Genomic DNA, 26,335 nt, shown 5'->3' on the forward strand with positions numbered 1-26,335 from the left:
GATTTTTGTGAGACTTAGCCTATTACTGAACGTTATTATAGAAAAACGGACAAGGGTTATTTTATAAATGTTTCGGGGTAGGCTAGTTATATTCCATTTTAGTATCAAGCTCATATAATCAATGTTCCATATTTTTGGTTTAATAATTCTATTACATTTGTGTTCAATGTTGATCTAAACAGGGACAAGAAGGGCCACATTCAGATACAAAACATTGACCAACGTTGCAGATAGAATAGAGCAAACGTGACTAACATACAGTATTTATTTCTGAACGTTCCAGAAACTAAATGCAGTTCAAGGTAAGGAGAGTAGCTAACTATTCGGTGCAAGCTAGAGGGCGAAAACCCGCCGACACGTTTGACACGAGCGCTACATTGCGTGAGATCTTCTGTTGGATTGCGACTCTAGAAGGGATATGTTGACTCAGTACCACCAGATGGCGGTGTTGACTGTGCTAATACATCTCATCAAAATACACTCTAGACCAAGGGCTGTTTCAGATGTTTGTTCATGTGGGAAAAACCTATATATCCCCGGTTTATGTTTTATGAACATGTTCATGTTGTTGTTTAGCCATTGAAATGACCTTTTAGAGATGTATTGTGTACATTGAAATATAGCCTGTTTTGCTAGATAATTGTTATGTGTGCTTGTATGCTAATTGTCTGTCTGTTAAGTAAAAAGCCATTCTACTTTAATGTTGACCTACTGCGAAAGAAGCCCTTGACACAAGACTGGAAACCATTGTTGGTATGATTACAACAGTTTATCAACATTTTCTGTAATGTCTTATTGTGAGCGGTTAGCAGTTAACATATAACATGTAATTAATTAAAAACATGAAATGCAATGAAATTTGTATGAAGTTATTATTTAATGTTTGATGATATTGTAGTTAAAAACATAACAAAATCAAACATGCAATTGTCTAGTAGTGGCAGAGTAGTGAAATATAATGCCAACAGTGATTTATAAAAAAAATCTGTTGTACTTTTTCATGAGGGAAATACGTTCAGATAATTCACCTTTAAAGATCAATGTCCAAAGCTGCAGGTCTCCAATTGGAAGTATCTTCTCCAGTCCACTCTGCTTTCACTCTATGTGTTTTTTCAGTTTCCTGTTATTTTCTGATCTTCTCATTCCAGCCCATTTCTACTTGTTTCCCCTCTCAGGATATATCTTGATGTAGGTTATTAAGTGTGTTGGCTCAACCTTGTAGAACCTTCTGAGAAAATGAGGAGTTTTGTAGAGGATCTTGGCATGTGGGTAAATACAGATGTATGGGATTGTGTTCGGGGGTTCCTGATTTTCTGGACAAACATGTTTGTCTGGTATAGACACAAAGACTTTAGTACATGAGCAGGATTTTCAACTTATGCCATATCTAGTAGTTTGGCTACCCGTTAGAGTGGTAGATTTTTGTGATGAATGGTGCCCTTTTAATTTATACATTTCAGGAAGTGTTCAGGATTTTGGTTAATGAGGCCCTTTCGCTACTTCCACAGTCAGATTAATTTGTGGATACTATTTTGATGTCTTTGCATGCTGCTTGAGGACAGTTGGTATCTGCCGTTTGTGCAATTGCCTTCCTTGGGATCCTGAAAATCCAGAACTGCAGCTTCCATGTTTTAATGATCCTACTCGAAAGAAATCAAGAGCAAGTAACCCTTAGTCCAACGCTTTGCAACTTATACAGATTTTATATTGGAAAAATAATGTTAAGTCCCTCCCTGTTTAATTCTGTTTTGAAAATGCGTTCATACCAGTAGTATAAGTCATGGGAAAGTAATTATTTTTGTTGAAGAAACAGGAATGCCTCACATATCTGAATATTAAACTTCATTGTGATATTTACATGAAGAACAGACACGTAGTAGTACATTGTATGTGCATGCTGTGACTGCCTCACTAATGCAATAAAATAATGTGACTAACTACATTTATAATTTGGTGATTTGATGGCTAGACTGGACAGCATCCTATGGAGTAAGCTTATTTTCCTCTTCTTCATTTGAGGATGTTGAGGAGGTGGAAGAAGTGCTTTCTGAGCTCTGAGCAGAGTCTTCATCACTCCCTGAGTCCTCCAAACCATCTTCATCACTGGAGTTTGAACCATTGTCATCACTGTCACCAGAATCCTCATCTTCATGTTTGCTGCTTTTTTTGTCTTGCTCTGATGAAACATAATATAAGAATTAAGTAGTCAAGTTTATGTCAGATATCTTCCTGTACAAACCTAAAGATACTAATCAGTTACTTAAAATGATTTTGATTAGCTATTGAATTACTTTTTTTGTCCAGAATGAAATACAAGAATATACAGGGGCGACTGGTCATTAGGGGCAGGTGGGGCACACCACACCAGTTGTAAACAGAAAGAACGGCAACAAAATTATGTTATTTTTATTTCTCGAAGATTACTTCCTATAATTTATTATCTATGGATATAGCATCTTCCTAAATTGCATATCATTTTTATTAGGATTTTATTTCATACTCATTGGTCCCTGCCTTGCTGTTTCAGACTGTGTTCCGCCGATTCGAGTTCACAGTAGTAGGCCATAGGCTAAGCGTGAATGTGGGGCTAGCCCCTCTCTCACAATGCAATGTACATTGTACGTGTGAAAATATTAATATGCATGCTCAGAATGTTAGTGTGATCAATGTAGATCACACTAATTTGATGCCAAGTGGGGCTGACAGCCGGTAGCCCCACTACAGCATCACTTCGTATTTCAGACCTGATTGTCTGTCTGTCTGTCTGGCGCTAACATTAGTCAGCAAGAAGAGCGAGGAGGGTAGATTGTCTTAGCTAGCTTGTTAGCTTCACAAACACCAGATAACTTGAGAAAATGAATAATCGAGCCCTGATTTGAAACCCTTAATATGTCGGAGAAACTTGAAGTGAAGCGACTTGGTGCCCATCAGCCATGGGATATTGTCATAACTGAAACTGCTGGTAAAAGTAACCGCGGGTTTAATGTGGAGTGGTTTTTGAAGAAAAAGTGGCTAACGGTTAGCATACAAAAGAAGGCACTCCTCTGTTTTCCATGTCCGCTATTTGGTGGAGATGGTACTTGGTCGAGGACGGGTTACAAAGATGTGAAACATCTTTCTGAGAAGATTGCAAAACATGAAAGCAGCAGGAGTCATCTAGACAATGCTGTGAAATTGGGCTTACTTGGAAGGGTAAATGTCACAGCCCAAGTTGACAGTGCATACAGGCGCTCCATTGAGCAGCATAACAAACAGGTGGAGGAAAACAGGTATGTTCTCAGTCGGATCATAACATGTATTAAACTGGGTGGAAAATGTGAAACCGCACTGGGGGCACGACGAGTCGGTGGACTCCCTGAATCCTGGAATATTCAGATGCATTTTTGAGACTATGTGTGAGGGCGATTCGAGACTTCAGAGGCACTATGACGCTCAGCCCATCTTCAAAGGGACATCTAGCACTGTACAAAACAAACTGTTAGTATGAACTGTATGTATGAAGTGTACAGGGAGGAGATAGCCAAGCAAGTGGACGAGACATCATTTGTTGCCATACAGGCAGATGAGACAACTGATGTCTCCTGTAAATCACAAATGGTGGTTGTGTTGCGATACATGTTGCCTGACAGTACAGTGACAGAGAGATTTTTGGAGTTTGTGGAAGTCAAAGATAAAACTGGACTCTGCCTCTCTACTAGCATCAAAGGTGTGCTGGAACCACTGAAGCTGGGAGAAAAGCTGATCGCCCAGACTTATGTTGGTGCGGCTGTAATGAGTGGAAACGTCAGAGGGGTACAGACACTAATGAGAGAAACATACCCACATGCCCAGTTTGTTCACTGCTATGCTCACCAGCTGAACCTGACCTTGCAGCAACTTTGTTCAGCAAGGATGAGCATCCTGAAGGTGTTTTTTTGCAGATTTAACAGATTTTGCCACATTTTTCTCTGTTGCTCCAAAACGGGTTGCAGCACTTGCTGAGGCAAAACAGAGATGCATTCCAAGGCCACCTGCTGTACAATGGAACTTAAAAAGAGAACTGTCAATGCACTTTGGGAAAACGGCGCTGCGCTGCTCCTGTGTATGGAGGACATACGCACACAACCAGGATGGGATGAGGCCACCATAAGTGAGGCATACGGCCTGTCAAAAGAACTCCGGGACCGAGCCTTTCTGCAGCTGCTGGATTTTTTTTCTTCCTTATGCCAGAAGTTGATGTTTCATACAACACGACAAATACGGAGCATCGGTGCAACTGGGATTAGCAGCGCGCTCACCCGTTTCAGGGAAAATGTCCAGAATATTCTGAAGCAAACTGATGAATGGGCTGCCACCGTTCACGATGGAACAGACGAGCCAGGCCGACAAGTAACCAACACACCGTCGGTGATGGAGGCATGCGACACAGTCATCTCCCAGGTGGAGCAGAGGTTTTCACAAAGTGACCACCTGATCGCTGCCAAGCCGGTTGACAGCTCGCTCTTCCCACAATTTGTCCTTTCATTCCCTACATCTGAGCTTGACTGTGTGGTAAAACTATGGCCTCTAGGAAACGAGGAAAAGTTGAAGTCTGAGCTGACCACTCTGCACCGCCACACTGATCTTCACACTGGTAAGACGGCCATGTCTCTGTCCATCCATGAGAACAACCTAGAGGAGGCTTTTGCTGAGACCGTCACTGTGCTGAAAATGCTCATAACAACACCTATGACGACATCCGAGTCAGAGAGAAACTCTTCCAGCTTGAAGAGGGCCAAAACCTTCACTCGCAATACCATGGGACAGCCGCGACTCAATGCATTGGCCATATTGTCCATAGAAAGCCAGCTGATTCAGCAGCTACATGACTTCATTCCCAAAGTTTGCCCAGAGGAAGAACCGCCGTGCCACCTTTCTCTTCAAGTGAGCCCTCAGCCTTGGTGAGTGAAAGCATATTTTATCATCCTGCCTTTGTGGTCCTGCTCTGGGCATTGGTCATATTTCTGTGCTGGATCAATTGATATAGATGGTGACAAGTGGCAGTGTGTCCATGTTTATCTATTAAGGTTGTTGTCATAGAATGGATCTGTATCCCAGAAAAGTTGTCTTTCAGCTTCGTTGTGGCCTTCAGTGGTGTTGAGCTCATTGCTGTTCACGTATGGCCCTGTAGGCACATAGGTTCTGAGCTTGGTTGCATTCTTAATTTAGGTTTGTAAATGTGACAGTGGTAATTTTACATTTGTGTGAGAGAGAAGGAGAGCAATTACACAAGAAGGTCTCTCTCTCTCTCTCTCCAGCATGTGTACTACAACACCAGGTAGAAGCAAGCCACTCTGTCGTTAAAGTTTTTTGTGGAGCCACGCTGTTTGTGGATGTGTTAAATAAACACATCAGTAGTTTTGTAGCTTTACTGGTATGTGTACTATATTTTGAAATGGCCTTACATATATATACACTCACCTAAAGGATTATTAGGAACACCTGTTCAATTTCTCATTAATGCAATTATCTAATCAACCAATCACATGGCAGTTGCTTCAATGCATTTAGGGGTGTGGTCCTGGTCAAGACAATCTCCTGAACTTCAAACTGAAAGTCAGAATGGGAAAGAAAGGTGATTTAAGCATTTTTTTGCATGGCATGGTTGTTGGTGCCAGACGGGCCTGTCTGAGTATTTCACAATCTGCTCAGTTACTGGGATTTTCACAGACAACCATTTCTAGGGTTTACAAAGAATGGTGTGAAAATGGAAAAACATCCAGTATGCGGCAGTCCTGTGGGCGAAAATGCCTTGTTGATGCTAGAGGTCAGAGGAGAATGGGCCGACTGATTCAAGCTGATAGAAGACCAACTTTGACTGAAATAACCACTTGTTACAACCGAGGTATGCAGCAAAGCATTTGTGAAGCCACAACACGCACAACCTTGAGGCGGATGGGCTACAACAGCAGAAGACCCCACCGGGTACCACTTATCTCCACTACAAATAGGAAAAAGAGGCTACAATTTGCATGAGCACACCAAAATTGGACAGTTGAAGACTGGAAGAATGTTGCCTGGTCTGATGAGTCTCGATTTCTGTAGAGTCAGAATTTGACGTAAACAGAATGAGAACATGGATCCATCATGCCTTGTTACCACTGTGCAGGCTGGTGGTGGTGGTGTAATGGTGTGGGGGATGTTTTCTTGGCCCCCACAGTCACCAGATCTCAACCCAATAGAGCATCTTTGGGATGTGGTGGAACAGGAGCTTCGTGGCCTGGATGTGCATCCCACAAATCTCCATCAACTGCAAGATGCTATCCTATCAATATGGGCCAACATTTCTAAAGAATGCTTTCAGCACCTTGTTGAATCAATGCCACATAGAATTAAGGCAGTTCTGAAGGCAAAAGGGGGTCAAACACAGTATTAGTATGGTGTTCCTTAGGTGAGTGTATATAAACACAGTATCTCACAAAAGTGAGGATGCCCCTCACATATTTGTAAATATTTGAGTATATCTTTTCATGTGACAACACTGAAGAAATGTGTTATTTTGAGGGGACAGAAAAATTTTGTTTATCAGCTTTGACCGTATATGCAAAATCTGAGAGACTGGTACTTTCCCACTTATTCTATACTCTCGTCACTTATGTTGATGGCCTTTGGAGCTGATGCTTGCTTTCTTAAGTCTATGATTATGTCTTTGGTCTTAGTGGCATTCAGATCCAATACGTTTTATTCTTGTAGTGTATCAGATTTTCAGAATTAGATATGTCAAGAATATCTGAGTAATCTGAGTATTTTATGTAGGTTATCTCAGGGCAGGGCCTCTTACATTTTTCTGTATAGACTAAAAAAAGAGGGTCTACTATGTCTTGTAGATTGTAATGAATGTGGGAGAGAACAAAAGTGTAAGGACAGGGATGGTAATAATTGAAAATAGCAGAGTGATTCATCTTGGGAACTGGACATATCAAGTGTCAGTGCTAGGCAGGAACAAAAGCCTGCACACATTGTTTCTCTTCTGAATCAGAGTTGGTGTGTGCCCTTAAATCCATTCTCCCAACTAATGTCACATAGCCACAGTGTGTATAACTCTTCTACACTGATAACCTTTTTTGTGTCTATGTCTTTCACTGAGCAACTTACCCCTCTGCAGCTTCTCCTGGATGAGAACAATGAACTGCCTGGCCTCTGGATTTTCTGGTTCATAGATCAGAACTAGAAGAACAGAGCATATATACATTATTCATCCCCAACTTGACTAATTAAGGTGCAACTTGTGGCATGAAAAACAGTTAAACGCAATTTGAAAGAAAATTGTAAAAGCAGTTAATGGATAATAGAAATGTGTTTTATTCAATAAATTATGTATTAGGATGGTGCACATGCAACTGATTAACTGATTGGTTGATTGATACAATGTTAGAGATGTGAATAAAAGTCATACTGTATAAGAAGACATTGTATGAGAGAATCTGATTAAAAGGCATACTCATCTGACACAGTTTCTTTGCCAACACAAAGTCTTTCTCCATCACAGACTTTAGAAACTGTCACAACACAGATTTAAGTCATAACTCAGCCAGGCAGACCCAAACTTGAATTTTTAAAAAGAAATCTGAAATCTGTAATCAGGAAAAGTGACATATGAAGCTAAAATAAGCATTTCATATTAATCAGGGTAACATAGGACCTAATCTGAACTGCAGAATGAATTTACCTCAGCCATCAGCTCCAGTGGAGCCCTGCATTGTCCCTCATCATCATGAGCATCATCCCCATTGTTCTTAGTGAGCTCTTCTTCCCGTTCTGCCTCTCGTGGTAGGAGGGGTTCTGCTAGAGGGGGGTCACACGTAGTGTCGAGGGGGGTTCGGTCCAGGGGGTGCACATCCACTCTTCCTTCTGCATCACAAAACATGATTATTATCTTTTTTCAGCAGTTACGCAAAACGAAAATTGTTCAGCTCTTCCAACTAATCTATCTATAGCCAAGGCAAACCTCTTCTACACCTGCCATCACCTACCCACCTGTTCCGCCTGAAGCAGACTGCTGTGGTTTCCTAGTGTACTTCATCTTTCGGTCATGACTGAGGATCACAGGCGACCCTGCTAACCCAACACTAATGTTTTTCTCACCTACCGCAGAAAACACTTCCAATCTCACAGTTGGAGAGTCCTAAGTGAGAAATAACACATTTGTGATATGCAGTCTACAAAAAATGCAATAGCTTGGGATTTTCTGAGGGTTTCTTTCTGATCACTCACCTTCACAGGATGTTTTACTGCTTGTGTGGGAAGGCTCCTTCTAAAAACCAAAAACATCAAACAATATCAATGACTTTTAATATAATTTAAAATGTGTAAAGGGTTTATAAAACGGTTATACTTATGGATTATTTAATCATTTGTAAGTTCCATTAAAAACAAACAAATTATTTTATTACATTGCTCAAAAAAGTGCAATAACAGTGCATACAAAATACTGAGCCAATATGAACCACTAGTAATCAATTACTTATACAGTCCTCTCCACTGATATTGGCAACATATTGATATTGGTAAATATGAACATAGCGGATTGTGAATTTGTTCTTTGCTGTTCATCCTCTTGTTCATCTTCTTTCATTCAAAATAATCACAAAAATCAAATCTTTATTTGAGGTAAACTGATTATGTGAAATAAATGAAAAGGAAAATCTAACTGAAATATATTCCCATTTATATTTTACGTATCTAAGTTCAACAGAGTGATTAGGAACACTTAAATGGTGAGGTGACATACAGGCCAAATTCCCATAGTCATCCATCACTAGGGGAAAGACCCGAGAATACAGTAATGATGTGCGACAAAAGGTTGTTGAGCAGCACAAATCATGAAATTGCTTTAAGAAAATAGCTCAACGGTTGAAAATGCCAATTTCTACTATCAGGGCAATAATAAAGCAGTTTAAAACAACTGGAGATGCTAAACATTGGCCTGGAAGAGCGTGTGTGTCTTAATTGACACCATGGACAGTGAGGAGGATGGTTTGAGTAGCCAAAGAATCTCCCAGGATCACTGCTGGAGAACTGCAGATGCTAGTTGGGTCTTTGGGGTCAGACATTTTCCAAAACTATGATAAGACACCAACATAACCGCTTGTTGTTTGGGAAGGTTGACATAAAGCATCTGGTGTCATCAAACAACAAACTCAAGTGCCTACAGTTAGCCAAACATTACTGAAACTTTCAATGGGATGAGGTCTATGGTGAGATGAGACCAGAATAGAGCCTATTGGAAACAAACACCAGAGGAAGGTTTGGAGTAGACAGAAAGATAGCCATGCAGAAAAGTACCTCATCCCCACTCTGAAGTATGTTAGTGGATCTTTGATGTTGTCGGGCTGCTGCTGTTATCCATGTTTTGATACATGGTATCAATTACCGGCAGATATTAATTCAAAACCTGACTACCTGTGCCAGGAAGCTTAAATCGGGCCATGGTTGGATCTTCCAGAAGGAAAAATATTCCACAAAAATCAACACAAAAATGGTTAACTAACCACCAAATCAAGGTTTTGCCATGGCCATCCCAGTCCCATGAACAAAACCCCAAAGAATACCTGAGGGATGAACTGAAGAGGAGAGTCCACAAGCTTGGAGATGTTAAATGAGATGTTAGCTATAGGAGATGTTAAATGACCCTAAGAACACAGCTGTTATCTTAACAAAGTGAGATGGCACAAATATTAAATAAAGGGGTGCCAATGGATGAAATGCACACATGCATTTGAGAAAATATTTGTTTTATGATAATAATACATTTTTTCTTCAAGCAATTGTTTTACTTAAATGAAAGGTTATATTTGTACTCATATTTTGGAGGATCAAGAGGATAATGTTGGTTGGGGAATGTCTCTACAGAGTCATTTTCAGGTCTCTCCAGATACATTTGATTAGGTTCTTGTTCAGGTGCTTGCTGGGCCACTTCAAGACATTCACAGACTTGTCCCAAAGCTACTTCTGTTTTGTCTTGGCTGTGTTCTTAGGGTCATTGTCCTGTTAGAATGTGAACCTTCACCCCAGTCTGAGGTCCTGAACGCTCTGGAGTAGGTTTTCATCTAGGGCCTGTCTGTACTTGGCCCCGTTCATCTTTCCCTTGACCCTGACCAGTCTCCTAGTCCTTGTCACAGCATTATGCTGCCACCACCATGCTTCACTGTAAAGATGGTACTGGATAGGTGATGAGCAGTGCCTGGTTTCCTCCAGATGTGATGCTTGGTATTTAGACCAATGAGCCTGAATCTTGGTTTTATTATTGAATAATGTTTGCCCAAAATGTTATTGAACAGAGACAAGTTTAAGTTTTGTTTGGTAGGTGTACTGGAGGTGTGGCTTCAAGCAATTGGCTCTGCCCTTTGTTGGGGCACCAGACCATGGAAAATGAACTTACCCAATCAGTGATGTATTTAAAGGGCAGCAATGCATTTTGAACATGCAAACCAATTGGTCGTTCACTCAAGCTCAGTTTCAGTTTGATTGTATGTTATACAATGTTTGTTTTCATACTGAACTCAGAACCTTTCTTGATGTGAATCCTTACCGAGGTGTAGCAGTAGTAGGATTTGACACCACTGCTTCTAGAATAAAAATGCACAATCCCATCATCATGTCAATTATGTCAGGATGTCAGTAAGAATACAAGTCAGAATGGAAATCAAGGCAGCAGTTGTTTGTTTCATCCTGGATATACCAAATCTTTATTCATGGTGTACATTAATTTATTACCATTATGAGTGCTTGTCTCAAAAAGTTTAGGGACGACCTATACCAAAAGACGACAGGGACAATATTATGTGGCAATATTATAATAGGCAACATAAAAAGATAAACATTTCCAAATAGATTAATATTGCGTTTTAGATTAATTTCATTGATGTATTCATGGACCAAATAAATATGTTTTCTGAAATTAAATAATGTGTCCAATAAGTCAGATATAAAGCGTGTTTTATTCATTTACCCTTTTCTGTGGCACCTTGGAGGACTTTCCGTAACATTCTAGCCTGGAAACAACATGTAGACGACTTGAGTATTAAGACCGAGAGCAACACATAGCGACACGCCGGAAATCTCAACAACATATAGCTTTCTAATGACATAGTTGAACAAATGCTTTACATAATTATATCGATACTTAGGTAACGTGTTTCATTGTTTTCAAGCACAATTTTTAAAACACTTAATCATTGTAACCAAAAGAGCTAGCTAGCTGCCTAACTAGCTAGTAGTGTAGCTACAGTACAGTAGTCACGTTACTGTTGAAATAGCATGCTCACTCACCCGCTCATCTAGCCCACTCGATCCGAACAACTTGTTTCAGAACGTTTCGTTTAATCTTTATTATCGTCGATTACTTTTTAGGAAGGTGTCCTTACCAAGCTGGATGTCTTACGTGCAGGTAAGACTCTCTAGTCTAGTAAGGGACGCATGAACATGAGAAAAGCGCAAACAAAGTCGCATTACCATGACAACGGGTCAACTCCCTTGAATGTATTACTGTCATGTTATTCCATTGTGTTTCGTGTCCGCTATTGTTGATGGTATCTTAACCAAAACAAACCGAAAACAAAGTACAGGACCGCGTCCACCTCACAAAGCCATAACTCAGTTCGGTCTCTGGAGGACATACTTCGACATGAAATTTTAACTGCTAGCTAGCTTGAATTCATTACCTGCCAAAACTAGATTTGAATCAGTCTAGCATGTGTGTCTGTATGACAGAGTGTGCATATATACTGAGATTAAAATCTGAAATAGAGCAGTAGGTCTATTGTCTATCCATTGAGTAGGCTGCTGTCCGAGTCCAAGGTCATTGAATACTTTTTAGGCGCTTTCAGCCAGGGCTGTCGCCAGAAATCCTGGGCCCCCTGAAAAGATATATGCCTGGGCCCCTCAATAGACAACATTGACCTTATTACGATCAGCGGGCCCTGTCAAGCCATGGGATCCGTTGGCTACAAGCCCTGCTTTCAACATTCACAGACATCTGACCTGACTGGCCCATTCTTTGGCCAAGTTTAGACCAATAGACTTCTTTTGGCAGATTTCTTAAGCATGGACAGTAAGCACAATACAATAGAGCACAGTAGTACAACCATTAAGCCTATATGTTTTCAATGGGTAAAAATATATACAGTGGGGAGAACAAGTATTTGATACACTGCCGATTTTGCAGGTTTTCCAACTTACAAAGCTTGTAGAAGTCTGTAATTTTTATTATTGTCACTCACAGTTGAGTACCTATCTAAAATAATAATCCAGAAAATCACATTGTATGATTAAGTAATTAATTTGCATTTTATTGCATGACATAAGTATTTGATACATCAGAAAAGCAGAACTTATTATTTGGTACAGAAACCTTTGTTTGCAATTACAGAGATCATATGTTTTCTGTAATTCTTGACCAGGTTTGAACACACTGCAGCAGGGATTTTGGCCCACTCCTCCATACAGACCTGCTCCAGATCCTTCAGGTTTTAATCCATGACAGCGTATTGTGTTACTAATGGTTTTCTTTGAGACTGTGGTCCCAACTCTCTTCAGGTCATTGACCAGGTCCTGCCATGTAGTTCTGGGCTGATCCCTCACCTTCCTCATGATCATTGATGCCCCACGAGGTGAGATCTTGAATGGAGCCCCAGGCCGAGGGAGATTGACCGTCATCTTGAACTTCTTCCATTTTCTAATAATTGCTCCAACAGTTGTTGCCTTCTCACCAAGCTGCTTGCCTATTGTCCTGTAGCCCATCCCATCCCATCCCATCCCATCCCATCCTTGTGCAGGTCTACACTTTTATTTGTCCTTACACAGCTCTCTGGTCTTGGCCATTGTGGAGAGGTTTGAGTGTGTGGACAGGTGTCTTTTATACAGGTAACGAGTTCAAACAGGTGCAGTTAATACAGGTAATGAGTGGAGAACAGGAGGGCTTCTTAAGGAAAAACGAACAGGTCTGTGAGAGCAGGAATTCTTACTGCTTGGTAGGTGATGAAATACTCATGTCATGCAATAAAATGCAAGTTAATTATTTAAAAATCATACAATGTGATTTTCTGGATTTCTGTTTTAGATTCCGTCTCTCACAGTTGAAGTGTACCTATGATAAAAATTACAGACCTCTACATGCTTTGTAAGTAGGAAAACCTGCAAAATCAGCTGTGTATCAAATACTTGTTCTCCCCACTGTAAGTGGTTGAGAAATATGTCATTTAATTTATGGTTTACATTAAAATCTGTCATAAAAATGTGGTAGATTGTGTACATTTTACTAAAGCATAAACAATAAATGAGCTGTTCAGTTAATTCTCTGCTTGCAGCAGTGTGTTACTTGACACCCAGTGTTTAGATTGCATAGCAATGTATTGCTGTGGGATGGATAGAGCCACCAATAAAATCAAAGCAATTTCATCTCCTTACTTTTACAGCACAATGTCTTTGTGGCATTGAAATAAACCTATGAGGTACTCAGCAGGTGGTGAAAATGAAGTTGTAATTGACTTAATTATTGTAAGTCAGTCACTGTCATCCTAGCGACCGACCAGGTTGACCCTTTGAGAAAAAATAAAGCACATGCTACCAAATAAACCATATATCTGAATCAAACAAGCTGTAGAATCAAAGGGCAGACAACAGAAAGATGAAACAATATTAATGCTGGCAACCTCTTGTGCATAGGCAGAATTTTATATAATTTTGTCTTTCTTCCTATTCGCAATGTCTTTGTATTGCAGTCTCCCACTGATAAATTCTACTTTCAGATTGGAAAAGGTAAACGCATTTGAGTGACAGGTCAGTTAATTTACCAGCCTCAGACAATTCAAATCACATGATGAAATCGGGTGTCCACTTCACCCTTATTTCTGACTGAGATGTAGAAACTCATTTGAGCGAGAAGTCTTCCCTCATGTGTAGCGCTGTCAGTCTACAGTAGGTTCAACTCAAGACAGGCTAGTGGAGCCAGTCAGAGGCCCATTTGATGATTTATATGTGTCCACTGCCTTTCAGAGATCAGCTGAGACACACACACACACGCACGCACACGCATATTCAGACACATGCTCAAACACTCTGGGTAATTACCCAATGCTTTGGTCCTTAATGAGGCAGCTGATACTAAATGCTCCCTTGGGTATCCTACCACCCACTGCTATGTTCTGGAACCGTGTGTGTTGGTTTGTTCTGTGTCTTTGTGTGTGGAAATGACAGGAAAGGAACAGTAGTTTAGAGAGAAACCAAAGTTGCATCAACGGTATGCACTGTGTGAGCGGCCAGCCTAATGGGATACATTTTGTGTATAATACTGGAGTCTAATAGGTGTTGTAACATATCATCATCCCAGCTGCCCCCCAACTATGACAATGTCTAGCAGGCAAGTGTGAGAGACAGATGGACAGACTGAATGCTTGAATCAACAAACAAAAGGCACACACACACCCACCCACCTGTCACAAGTTGATGCAAGCTAATGGGAAAATATATTTTAGACAGATGACATGATAACAGAATAATTTCATACTTCAGTGGTTTCCCTTGGAGCCTACTCTCGGGGTGTGTGTGTGTGTGTGTGTGTGTGTGTGTGTGTGCCATAAGATGTATATGCTAGGGCTCAGAATACATTTTGATATACAGGGCAGATGCACCACAAACTGAACAGGTATATAATCTCCATCACCTACTGTCAAAGCTGTTATTGTGACATTGCAATGCTCAATAGTGATGTCACTGTTTTAACATTGAGGTGAATACTGAAATATATGACAATTGGGACATTCATATCATTGTGGGTGCTGGCTAGTGAAAGTATAGATACAATAGAGCATAGATAATATAGGACATTTTCACAAACTCACAGATAGTTTTTGCAAAGGTTTCACTGCTGATGTCACAATGCATGCAACAACAATGGAGTTGAAAAATCACTGTGCATAATCTTTGTTCCATACACTCACCAAGCATGCATTTGATTATGTATCTGGTGTATGGCTAGCCTCATGCTTCACTGCATCAGGAAAGCAGCAGCTAATTATGCAAATTGCAATCAGAGGAGCTGATTTTAGAGAAAGGATAATTACTCCACTATGGCTGTTACTAAAGTGTATCTGTGTGTGTGTTGCTGACATCAACAGCCCATCGAGGATAATACATACAGCTGCATTCAGAATTAGGACATCATGCATCAAAGGAAAGTGGACAGCATCAGTTTGGCAAACAAAAATCTGTGTTAGTGAAACGTCCATTAGACAATGGATTTTGATATCCTGAACTGAAATCCATTTCCCTTATTTATTATTATGTACATTCATTTAAATGTGAGATTCACATTTATTTTGCCATAAAAGGAACAGGAAACTACCAGGTCCTCTCCAATGTAATTGCCTCTCCAGTTATCATATTTATAGACTGCTGATGATCTCTCGCTCCTTCCCCCTCCCACTTACACACGCTATCTCTCTCGCTCTCTCTCTCTCTCTCTCTCTTTGTCCATTGGATGATAGCAATCACCCACACAAGCAGGCCCATACAGTCAACAGTCTAAAGCAATCACATGTGAAGAAGTCCTAATGGCCTTACATTGGCCAGGCTAGCCGCCTTATTGGAACATTTCTACCAAACAGGTTGGGAAACTAACAGTGTGGTTTTATAGACATTGTTTTGTGTGTGTGTGTGTGTGTGTGTGTGTTGGATGGAGGACATATGCTGAGCAATTCACCTTAGTGGAACCTTGGTGTGATATGTTAAACAGTAATATTTATCATCATGTGTTTGTGTGCGTGTGTGTGTGATAATGGTTGTGAGCCCTGAGAGGAGCTAGCCACAGGCCCTGTCTGAGACCAACACCACAAACAGAAACTGTGTGTGTGTATGTGTTGGACGGGCAGCAGACTGAAATTGGGGTATCAGTTAGGGGCCTGGTTGGTCTATTAAATGAGCAGTCCTGTTTCTGTCCTTGTAACATGAGCCAGGGGCTGTTATTGTTAATCTGAATTACATTACGGATCCCTTGTATATACATTTTTTTTTTTACAGCAAGTGACTAATGCCTTGGGGCGTATTATACCACACGTGTGTGGATTCACAGAATTGATATCGTTTTCATAGGGGTTTCAGACTGGTTGTCACAACGATGTGTAAAATGACTCTATCCATTCCTGTCAGATAGTAAATGTGTGTCCTCGCTTCATTAGTGATTCTATAAGACCTCCCAAACAACCCTCTGCCAGACTTCTGTCTATCATGCATGGATTCACCCATCTTTCTCTCCCTTTTCTCCCTCTATCTTCTCCGATGCCTTTCCATCTATCTCCACATTGCTTCTGGAATCCTTTTTTTATCTCTTAATTTTCTCTCTCACTCCATCTCTGTCTCAACCTCAAATCACTCTTTCCATTGCCTTTCCGTCAGTCCATGTTTTTATCTATTTTTCATACATCGGTTTCTCTTCACCTCTCGGTTCACTCTTGCTCTACCGATAAACACAAACACACACACACGCACACACACACACACAGACTTCCAATCGCCACAACCTAACTGTAACTCTATTGCTCCTCATAAAACCAGACGATTCAGTCCGAATCTGTTTATATTGTACACCTGTGACCTTTGAATTTAAATCATAACAAAGTCATTGGTTAGACGGGGCCAGAGCCGGCCTGTGTTTGTGTGTCGGTGTGAATACATTCTCTCCCTGAGATACCTTCAGGGCTCCAGAGAATGAACACTCATGCATCCATTCCTCTCTCACTCACTCCGTCAGTCATTCCCCAGTCACTGCTGGGAAGAGGGAGAAGGCGCCCGTTGACACAGAAACATCCTATCCTCATTCCCCTCTCCTCACTTAGATGGATGGCCCGTTCCGTTCTTTTCCTCCGCCGGTGTTCCCTAAATGAAATGCTCCACATTCCCAGTGAGAGAGTGCAGATGGTGGAATGTCTCAGAGCTGGATAGGAGCTGGACAACACCAGCTGCTCCTGCGTATCAGCAGACTGAACTGGAGCAATTCTGATGAGGAGCTGTCCCACTGCTCTGATGTCCCATTGCTTTAGTGCCAGTGGCAGTTGTTAAACTGGATTTAGCTACCTTGTGGGAAAGGGGGGAGAGTTTGTGCACATGTGTAGGTGAAGAGGGCTGTGTGATGGGTGGTTTTAGAGGACAGGTGTGAATGATGAGGCATTTTGATTGACAGGTGGATTGGCAATTTCAAATTGCTTCAGGGACATCAACTGTGCTATATTTAATCAGATTTTCACATGCTCTAGGTTAAAAGAAGTGACTAAGAAGTAATTAACTTGGACAGTTGACATAAGACAGGTGGTTCAAATCCTGAATCCGGATTGGCTAAAAAATGACATCACATTCGTTTTTTACTGCTATAATTGAGTTGGTTACCAATTTATAATAGCAATAAGGCCTCATGGGTGTTACTGGAAGACGTTGTGACCCCAGAACTACAGCTGGAGATGTGATTAATAAGGTAGAACCCAGGCTGTCGTAAAGCAAATACTGTTCCACCTAAATGACAACTTCATATGGCGCTTTAAAATATGGAAGACTTGAGCCATAAATCAAAACCGTCTGGAATCTCTGAATGAAACTGTCTACTCTCTATTTTCTCAGGGTTTTTATCTCTGTCAGATTCCCTTCTGTAATCTCTCACTTCTCTTTTCATCCTTGGTATCCCTCTCCTCTAACTTTTAAGCTCTCTCTCTCTTTCTCTCTTCCATCTGGTGATCTCTCTTGGCTCCCCCAACCTCCAATAATTGCCACAAAGACACCATACATCTTCTACCAAAATAACCTGTGTCTACCATCTCTGTGTGTAGATTTGAGTGTGTGTGTGTGTGTGTGTAACTGTGCGTGTGTGTGTGTTGGTGTAACTGTGCGTGTGTGTGTGTGTGTAGCTGTGTGTATGTGTGTGTGGGTGTAACTGTGTGTGTGTGTAACTGTGTGTGTGTGTGTGTAGCTGTGTGTGTATGTTCCGCGGCCATCGGTCTTCTCCCACAATAACCCGTGTGAGTGGCGATAAGAGCGGGGACATTACTGAACGTGTGTTCGGATCACACACACAAGCTTCCTCTAATATTTCACATGAGGGAGAAAGGAGGGCATACATCACTCCGTCAGAGGAAGAATGGAGAGTCGTGCCCGTCTTATCTCCTCCCACACAGTCTCCGTCAGAGATTGATATTACGCAGACATAGCGTTTCTCTCCCTCCCTGTCTCTAAGGGTCCAGCTGATGCCTGAGGTTTGGTCTCCCTCTAGTTTCAATGCAAAACATGTCAGAACCGTATAGTTCAGAGTTTGGAGCGAGAAATGAAAAATACTTCAATATGCAATGTCAGCCTGAGGAGAGAGAGATGGTTGAAGCAGAGGACGCAGAGGTGATAGGTGACAGTGATAGGGAAAAAGCAAGGACAAAATACATTGTCACTACTTATTTCTCATTTCTTCTCTTCCTCACATAGTATAACTGTTCTATTTATAGTGTGTGTGTGTGTGTGTGTGTGTGTGTGTGTGTGTGTGCAATGTCAACCTAAACTTGCTGCAGTATCACAGCCAAAGGGACATGACAGCTTACAGAAGATAGATATGCAAAAACACACACACACACACACACACACAAACAGATGCGCAAACCCACACACACACACCCACACACACACACACACACACAATGGCCTAAAAATGGACGGGACCAATGATAATTGTTCTAATGCTTTGCTTCATGAAGTGGTTGCATCATAGCCAGTATCTATATGTGTCTGTCTGTGTCATTATGTTCAGTTGCTGTACATTGGTCAAGCACGACTCATTGCTCACATTACTGGAAAATAACAAATCATTTCCCCTTGACCTCCTCCTGCAACACAAACCGGAAGAGAACGACAGAGAGAAGAAATGGAGGGAGAAAGAAGGGAGGAAGAAGGAGTGCAGTGGCAATAATGATGGATAAATGGCCCTCTTTCACATAAATCCAAAAAAGATTTCAGTATTTTCAGACCTCAGTCCTCTTACTAGTCAACATTACATTTCTATTGGTTTACATCACATGGATGTAAACACTGCCCCCACCTTTATCAAACAGGTCATATGAAGGGCGCTTCCTTGTAACTCCTTCCATCTCCCACTACACACACACAGACACACAGACAAAGACACACACACACACCCTTCTCTCTCTCTCTCTGACAAACACACACACACATATAAAAGGCAAAATAACATACTGCACTATTAACCAAACATTGCCAATTATTCAGCAAATTTACTCACTGGTTGTGTGTGTGTGTGTGTGCTTGCGTGTGTGGCTCTTTCGTTATTGATTGTAACAGCAGACAGGTTAAGTGGTCCTTATTAATACATTTGTCAATTTTGAATTTCTGCTTCAGGTTCACTCTATTTTTTCACAATAAAGATTTTTTTTAAAGTAAGAGCAGTTCACTCTGACTCCCTCTAACAAATGCATATTCTCACACTCCCTCCATGTTGTCCATGTGCTCTCTCTCCAACCTCTCTCTCCCTCTGTCATACCCTCAGTCCCTCCAATAGAACCCCATCATTTGCTTGATGCAGTGAATCACCGGTTTCTATGGGAACCATAACGGACAGTGCTTTAAGCTGTTTCTTGGCTTTAGTTCCACACATATACACACACTTTTATTTTTAGATCCAGTTTACCTGAGACCTAACCTTAACTGAGATATCCATATTCCCTATTCGCTTGCCCTAAACCTAAACGTAACTCAGAATCTTTACCGACCCTGGCCTTAACCTCAGTAACCTAACTGCAATAACCAAACATAACCTGACTGGTAATGCCTAAACCTAAAAGTAACCCCAATTTTAACATTATGCCGATAAAAAAAAGATTTTCCCTAAACCACAAATGGCATTGTTTTGAAAATTGGGGTTTTAGTTCTGGTGACTTTGTGTCTGCGCATGTGCACATAGGCCTGGATGACTCAGCCACATGCACAGCTGCACACATACACCCACAAAGGTACACCCAGTTGTGTGTTACAATGGCTAAACTGAATGGGAGCAGAGAAAATAATAGAGTGCATTTTTCTAATCTCAAGTTTGACAATTGATTGTGAATGTTCAGGACAGAGCCATTACTTGATGGAGATTAAATAAACAGCATGGGACTTGGTCTAATTTCAGTCTGAAGAAGGAAATGAATCAAAGGGTTTGTTGGTATACGCTATGAAGTCTCCCGCAATAATCCAGAGGTGTATTATTTCTGAATGCTCAAACTCAAATAATAGAACTATCAGCTAATTTCTGAAATTAATTCAAAGTGTCAGGAATGCAAACGTTTTTTTTTCAACTATGCTCACAGCACATTTAGGAATCAGTGTTCATTTCTACACATGCAGTTCTTACCTGATGTTTCCTTAACATTTCAAAAACCATTTTAATTAATTTCCCTTTTTGATAAAGATACCACAAACATGTCCTCTAAGCAGAAACTTAGTTGTGGCTTCTATCTGTGCTACAATTGCCACACAATAAACATATGTTCAGGTAAACATGTTATTTATCTGTTTAAATAAAATATTTCCACTGGATCCCCAGAAACCCAAGCCAAAATCCTATCTTCGCAACGGAATAATAATACCAAGTAGAACACCATTTGCTGCCTCGGAAAACCCAAACACAGGCTACAGCTACACACAGCTCATTAACACAGACTACACACAAACACACACTCACACGCAGAGACAACTCTCACCAGCGTTCAGGAAGGCGGAACGGTTCCAGGCTAGAGACCGCTAGAGACTGAGTTAACACTGCCCCCCTCAGGCCAGACCTGAGTATAACAGAAGGGTTTTGAGCAGGGATGTGTCGGTGAAGTCCCCAGGGGTATGTGTATACTGGCTCACATCCAGCGTCACATCACATCTAAGGGAGGGTCAGTGATGCTGGCCCATCGCTGGCTGGAGCTCAAAACCCACACACATGCACAGACACACACACACACGCACATGCGCAGGCACACACATTGAAAACACCCCAAAACAGGCTGTTCTATACTGCGGGCTGCTATAACCGTCTCATGTTGCGTCATGTACAACATCATCATTGTCGTGGTCTCGTCAAGCCTTTCAGCTGCTGAGGTCACACGTAGGTGGGTGTCACAATGAATTACCCAATCGGATAAGTCCAACTCCTCAGGACGAACTCACTGCATATACTAACATCAATTATAATATTTATAAGGTGCCTTATTCAAATATATTATTAATTATAACTTATTTAAATAAGGCACCATGTTTATATGTTGTTTTTCGTGGGAGAAACGGATGTAACATTACATACAAAATGGAGGACATGGGTGCAAATGGATGACTTGGCACACAAAAAAAAAAAAAACGTGAGGAATACTGCTGAATCTAAATTAGTTTTAGAAATGGGTAACCCCACGCATGCAGCAACAGTTCTCCCAGACACACAGTATTTACATTCATCAGAGTGACCAGGATGGCCATATAGCAGGACAGGATTGTGTGGTAAACACGTTGGGTTGGACTAAGAATAACACTGAGAGACAGGCTCAGAGAGGTTAAATTAGTCATACAGTAACTACACGGATTTCTAATACACACATGCTTAGCTTTGTTTTTTAATTGTACAAGATCTTCATTGCATTTATCAAACACAGTAAATATGACATTCTGAAATAATTAGCATTCCCAGGTTAAGGAACATAACCTTTGTGATACCCAGCAGGCTGTTCTTTTTCATTGTGTCTCCACCAACACCCACAGCATTTGTGTGCCTGCGACACACACGCACACACACACACACACACACACAAACATTCATGCACAAAATAACCCACTTATACCCACCTAGAACACGTCTGCCACTGGCCTGAGCTAATATTACCAAACTAGCGGGTAAGGGATTATCCTCTCTCTCCAACACACGAACACACACGCACACACACACACACTGTGGCTGGTTGGTGCTGATAAGAGAGAAATGTTGTTCTCTCAAGGGAAGCAGCTGAATTAGCAAATGGAATGTGGAGCAAGGATGGAGATGGGAGGTGTGTAAGTAGATGGGGAATGAGGATGGAGATGGGGAGGTGTGTAAGGAGGTGGGGAGTGAGGATGGAGATGGGGAGGTGTGTAAGGAGATGGGGAGTGAGGATGGAGATGGGGAGGTATGTAAGGAGATGGGGAGTGAGGATGGAGATGGGGAGGTGTGTAAGGAGATGGGGAGTGAGGATGGAAATGGGGATGTGTGTAAGGAGATGGGGAGGTGTGTAAGGAGATGGGGAGTGAGGATGGAGATGGGGAGGTGTGTAAGTAGATGGGGAGGTGTGTAAGGACATGGGGAGTGAGGACGGAGATGGGGAGGTGTGTAAGGAGATGGGGAGGTGTGTAAGGAGATGGGGAATGAGGATGGAGATGGGGAGGTGTGTAAGGAGATGGGGAGTGAGGATGGAAATGGGGATGTGTGTAAGGAGATGGGGAGGTGTGTAAGGAGATGGGGAGTGAGGATGGAGATGGGGAGGTGTGTAAGGACATGGGGAGTGAGGATGGAGATGGGGAGGTGTGTAAGGAGATGGGGAGGTGTGTAAGGAGATGGGGAGGTGTGAAAGGAGATGGGGAGGAGTGTAAGGAGATGGGGAGGTGTGTAAGGACATGGGGAGTGAGGATGGAGATGGGGAGGTGTGTAAGGAGATGGGGAGGTGTGTAAGGAGATGGGGAGGTGTGAAAGGAGATGGGGAGGTGAATAAGGAGATGGGGAGGTGAATAAGGAGATGGGGAGTGAGGATGGAGATGGGGAGGTGTGTAAGGAGATGGGGAGTGAGGATGGAGATGGGGAGGTGGGTAAGGAGATGGGGAGTGAGGATGGAGATGGGGAGGTGTGTAAGGAGATGGGGAGGTGTGTAAGGAGATGGGGAATGAGGATGGAGATGGGGAGGTGTGTAAGGAGATGGGGAGTGAGGATGGAGATGGGGAGGTGTGTAAGGAGATGGGAAGTGAGGATGGAAATGGGGATGTGTGTAAGGAGATGGGGAGGTGTGTAAGGAGATGGGGAGGTGTGTAAGGAGATGGGGAATGAGGATGGAGTAGGGGAGGTGTGTAAGGAGATGGGGAGTGAGGATGGAGATGGGGAGGTGTGTAAGGAGATGGGGAGTGAGGATGGAGATGGGGAGGTGTGTAAGGAGATGGGGAGTGAGGATGGAGATGGGGAGGTGGGTAAGGAGATGGGGAGTGAGGATGGAGATGGGGAGGTGTGTAAGGAGATGGGGAGGTGTGTAAGGAGATGGGGAATGAGGATGGAGATGGGGAGGTGTGTAAGGAGATGGGGAGTGAGGATGGAGATGGGGAGGTGTGTAAGGAGATGGGGAGTGAGGATGGTAGATGGGGAGGTGTGTAAGGAGATGGGAGGTGTGTAAGGAGATGGGGAGGTGTGTAAGGAGATGGGGAGGTGTGTAAGGAGATGGGGATTGAGGATGGAGATGGGGAGGTGAATAAGGAGATGGGGAGGTGAATAAGGAGATGGGGAGGTGAATAAGGAGATGGGGAGGTGAATAAAGAGATGGATATGGTGTGTAAGGAGAATAGATGGAAGAGGGGATCAGGGAACAGTGAGTGGGTGAGTAGGCTGATGTTATGGGAGGGTGATGGGGTATGGGAGGGTCTCACCATCATCACCATTAGTGTAGAGGAACTGTGTGTGTGTGTGTGTGTGTGAGCATGTTTGTAGCAGAGAGATACTTGATGCACACTAGCCCCGTAGAACAATGTAGAACTCAATGAGTTTGTCTACATGTTGTTTATTGATTAGCTGTCCCATATTCTTTCTAAAGCAGCCTGGCAGCTCCAGACGCCCTGTCACTAGCCTGTTGTATTCCACAAGCCTGGTGTCCAATACATCTAGATTATCATCCTTAGAAAACTATTTTGGCTATTGGAACACGCGTACATAACCCCATCAATCTCTATACTCTATGGTGTGGACAGAACCCCATGCACAGTGCAGCTTCTCCTGTTAAGTTATGCAAATCTTGAGTTAAGCTCAGAAATGCTTTAAGGGGGTGTAATTCTGGATGCCCAAAGGAAAACGTGTTTAAAAACTGCAGGGAGACAGACACGTGCAAATGTGTGGGCTGGAACTGCTGTCGACAAACAAGACAATGGCAATCGTGGATAGCTCTGTGTCCTCCAATCACTTGTCTGCCATTCTGTTACAATGATTTTATTGGCTCAGTCTTTGTCGTGTGTCACACCTAACACCCTTTGATTGACAGCTCTTTGCTGACCAATCAACACAAGGCTTTACACAGTGTGTATCTATGTAGCTCATATACTACACAGTACATGATATACATTCACACAATGTAATTTACATTTTAATGCATCTTGCAATTTCATTTTCATTACTTTGATGAAGAGGGTTAGTAAGAAATCACAGATGACTGCTGCATATTTAGATCAGTGGTGGCTCCTTAGACTTTTTTAATTTCACTTCAGTAGAGAATAAACTGAATTTTTCTGTTTATTTAGCCATCATCACCTCAAGATATATTGATACACATTAGCCAGAGAGCAGACAGAGCCATTACAGAATCATTATTATGTCCACTAACACACAGAGAAAAAGAGGAATAGAGAGAGAGAGAGAGATAGAGAGACATTCAGGAATAAACAGGAGAGATGGATGGCTCAATTAAACTAAACACCATCCAGTCTATTAGAGAGCAGCAGACTCCCAGAAAGGAGCTGGGTTTTCCTGCATAAACACATACTGACCTAATGGGTCATACACATCTACAAGCCTGAATGCTCACTCACACACATGCACATGCACACACACACACACACACACACAGAACAAACTTTCAAATACTTAATTTGAATGCACACATTAAGTTAATATATAAGATGCATGCATTGACACAGAATGGTGCTTGTTATCCAAACAGCTAGGTTGTCCAAAATAGCTGAATCAGAGCAGTTCCAATTATCTGCTTTGCTTTAATCTTTTGCAGCCCTGAAATCTGAAGACATGTACCACAAGCCTATTCTATGTGCCTGGCCGAGGCTGACAAATATCTGTGCAAACAGCTTGAAACTACGGCGAAGTAGGAAAGTATCTGGACAGTGACGATTTTGATGTTGTTCTGGCTTTATACTCCAACAAATGATACAATGAATATAAGGTACATTTTGGTACACAGTCCCCCCCCAATTTGGGGAGGTTTCTGTCATAGTGAAAAGGCATCTAAATTTTATTCCTCTTTACAATAAAATCAACTTCAAAAGGTCATAATACATTATTTGCCATTAATTTCTATTGGGCACGAAAATGATCTAATAAACAACAAAAACACCCTTCTAATGCATCCAACAAGTTTGTAAATTTACAAGCGAATGAGTCATGGCACAGTCAAATCCAAAGTTCTGGAGCACAGAGCCAAAAACACACAAGAAATCTGCGACTGTCCCAAAATAAAAAACACTTTAACCTTAATTTATATTAAGTCATATTATGTCAATGCAGTCAAAGCTTTCTAAAAGTTGCAAGATTTTAGGAAGCTGGTCTAAAGAGTCTGTCCCGTGTGGGAGACAAATTAGCAGCCCACTTCCCAAATGAGCGCTTTCCTCTTGCCTTCCATTGGGATAATAACGCCTATGATTTTGGGCAGAAAAGTAACATACAAAACACAACACGGCGTTGTCCTGCTGGTCAGACTGTCTCACCTCACCAGCCGTTAAGTCAACAAGGCACCAATGTCTGGCAGACGACTCGAGGGCCAGATTGTTTTTTGTTGGTGCAGTAGAACCTGTTACCGTAGCGGTAGAGGTATGTCCTCCCCACTAGCTGCTTTCTGAGGCGGACATGTTCTGAGACAGTTGTCAGCACTGTCTAGTAGCAACATCCCCCTGTGGCTGGAGGCCACCATAGCGCTGCTGTAGCTGTCTCTAACTGATGTTGTCCTTGATGTAGGATGAGATGTTCCATCGTGGTTGACGGAAGCCCCTCCCCGACCGCACAGGGACCTGACAAAACTTCATCAGAGGCTGTAATTGGTTCAGTTTGTGTGTCCATCTGAGCTCCAATCAAGCTCCACTCAGCGAAAACAGGAACTGTCCGAACGGGTTGGAATGTGTAGCCTGCACACACGCGGGTACACACCCACAAACACACACACACACACAAGGGTTATTAGTGTCTTTAGTATGTATGGTCTTGACTGTACACCAACTCTGAATCAGATTGAGCTGAAGGTGTGTACCATTTGGATCCAAATGCACCAGATCGACCGTTTTCAAAAGACCAAAACAAACCACACTGCAACCT

The 26,335-nt window shown here is 42.0% G+C and overlaps 1 protein-coding gene across 3 annotated transcripts; it reads right to left on the minus strand.

Annotated features, from left to right (window-relative positions):
- Positions 1-1,827: 1,827 nt before the first annotated feature.
- Positions 1,828-11,478, minus strand: erich2 (glutamate-rich 2). Of its 3 annotated transcripts, none has more exons than XM_034289465.1 (10): positions 11,290-11,478; positions 10,970-11,012; positions 10,735-10,771; positions 10,550-10,586; positions 8,233-8,269; positions 7,996-8,143; positions 7,688-7,869; positions 7,460-7,517; positions 7,114-7,185; positions 1,828-2,176 (listed from the first exon to the last, which is right to left on the minus strand). In XM_034289465.1, exons 1-10 carry the CDS (start codon positions 11,295-11,297, stop codon positions 1,983-1,985), a joined length of 816 nt encoding a protein of 271 aa, XP_034145356.1. In that variant the 5' UTR covers positions 11,298-11,478; the 3' UTR covers positions 1,828-1,982. The 3 variants fall into 3 exon arrangements, with proteins under 3 accessions (XP_034145356.1, XP_010885606.1, XP_010885598.1); XM_010887304.3 differs by having other exon boundaries at positions 8,104-8,143; positions 8,233-8,272; XM_010887296.3 differs by having other exon boundaries at positions 8,233-8,272.
- Positions 11,479-26,335: the final 14,857 nt, after the last annotated feature.

This window comes from Esox lucius, chromosome 3 (assembly GCF_011004845.1).
Source record: "Esox lucius isolate fEsoLuc1 chromosome 3, fEsoLuc1.pri, whole genome shotgun sequence".
Taxonomy (NCBI): domain Eukaryota; kingdom Metazoa; phylum Chordata; class Actinopteri; order Esociformes; family Esocidae; genus Esox; species Esox lucius.

What these genes read in the sequence shown, in the direction of transcription:
- erich2 (XM_010887296.3), bottom strand. An exon ending in CACTGGAGCTGATGGCTGAG is followed by an intron (nt 7,518 to 7,687) that starts GTAAATTCATTC and finishes GTGTTGTGACAG; the next exon opens with TTTCTAAAGTCTGTGATGGA. An exon ending in AAAGAAACTGTGTCAGATGA is followed by an intron (nt 7,186 to 7,459) that starts GTATGCCTTTTA and finishes CTGTTCTTCTAG; the next exon opens with TTCTGATCTATGAACCAGAA.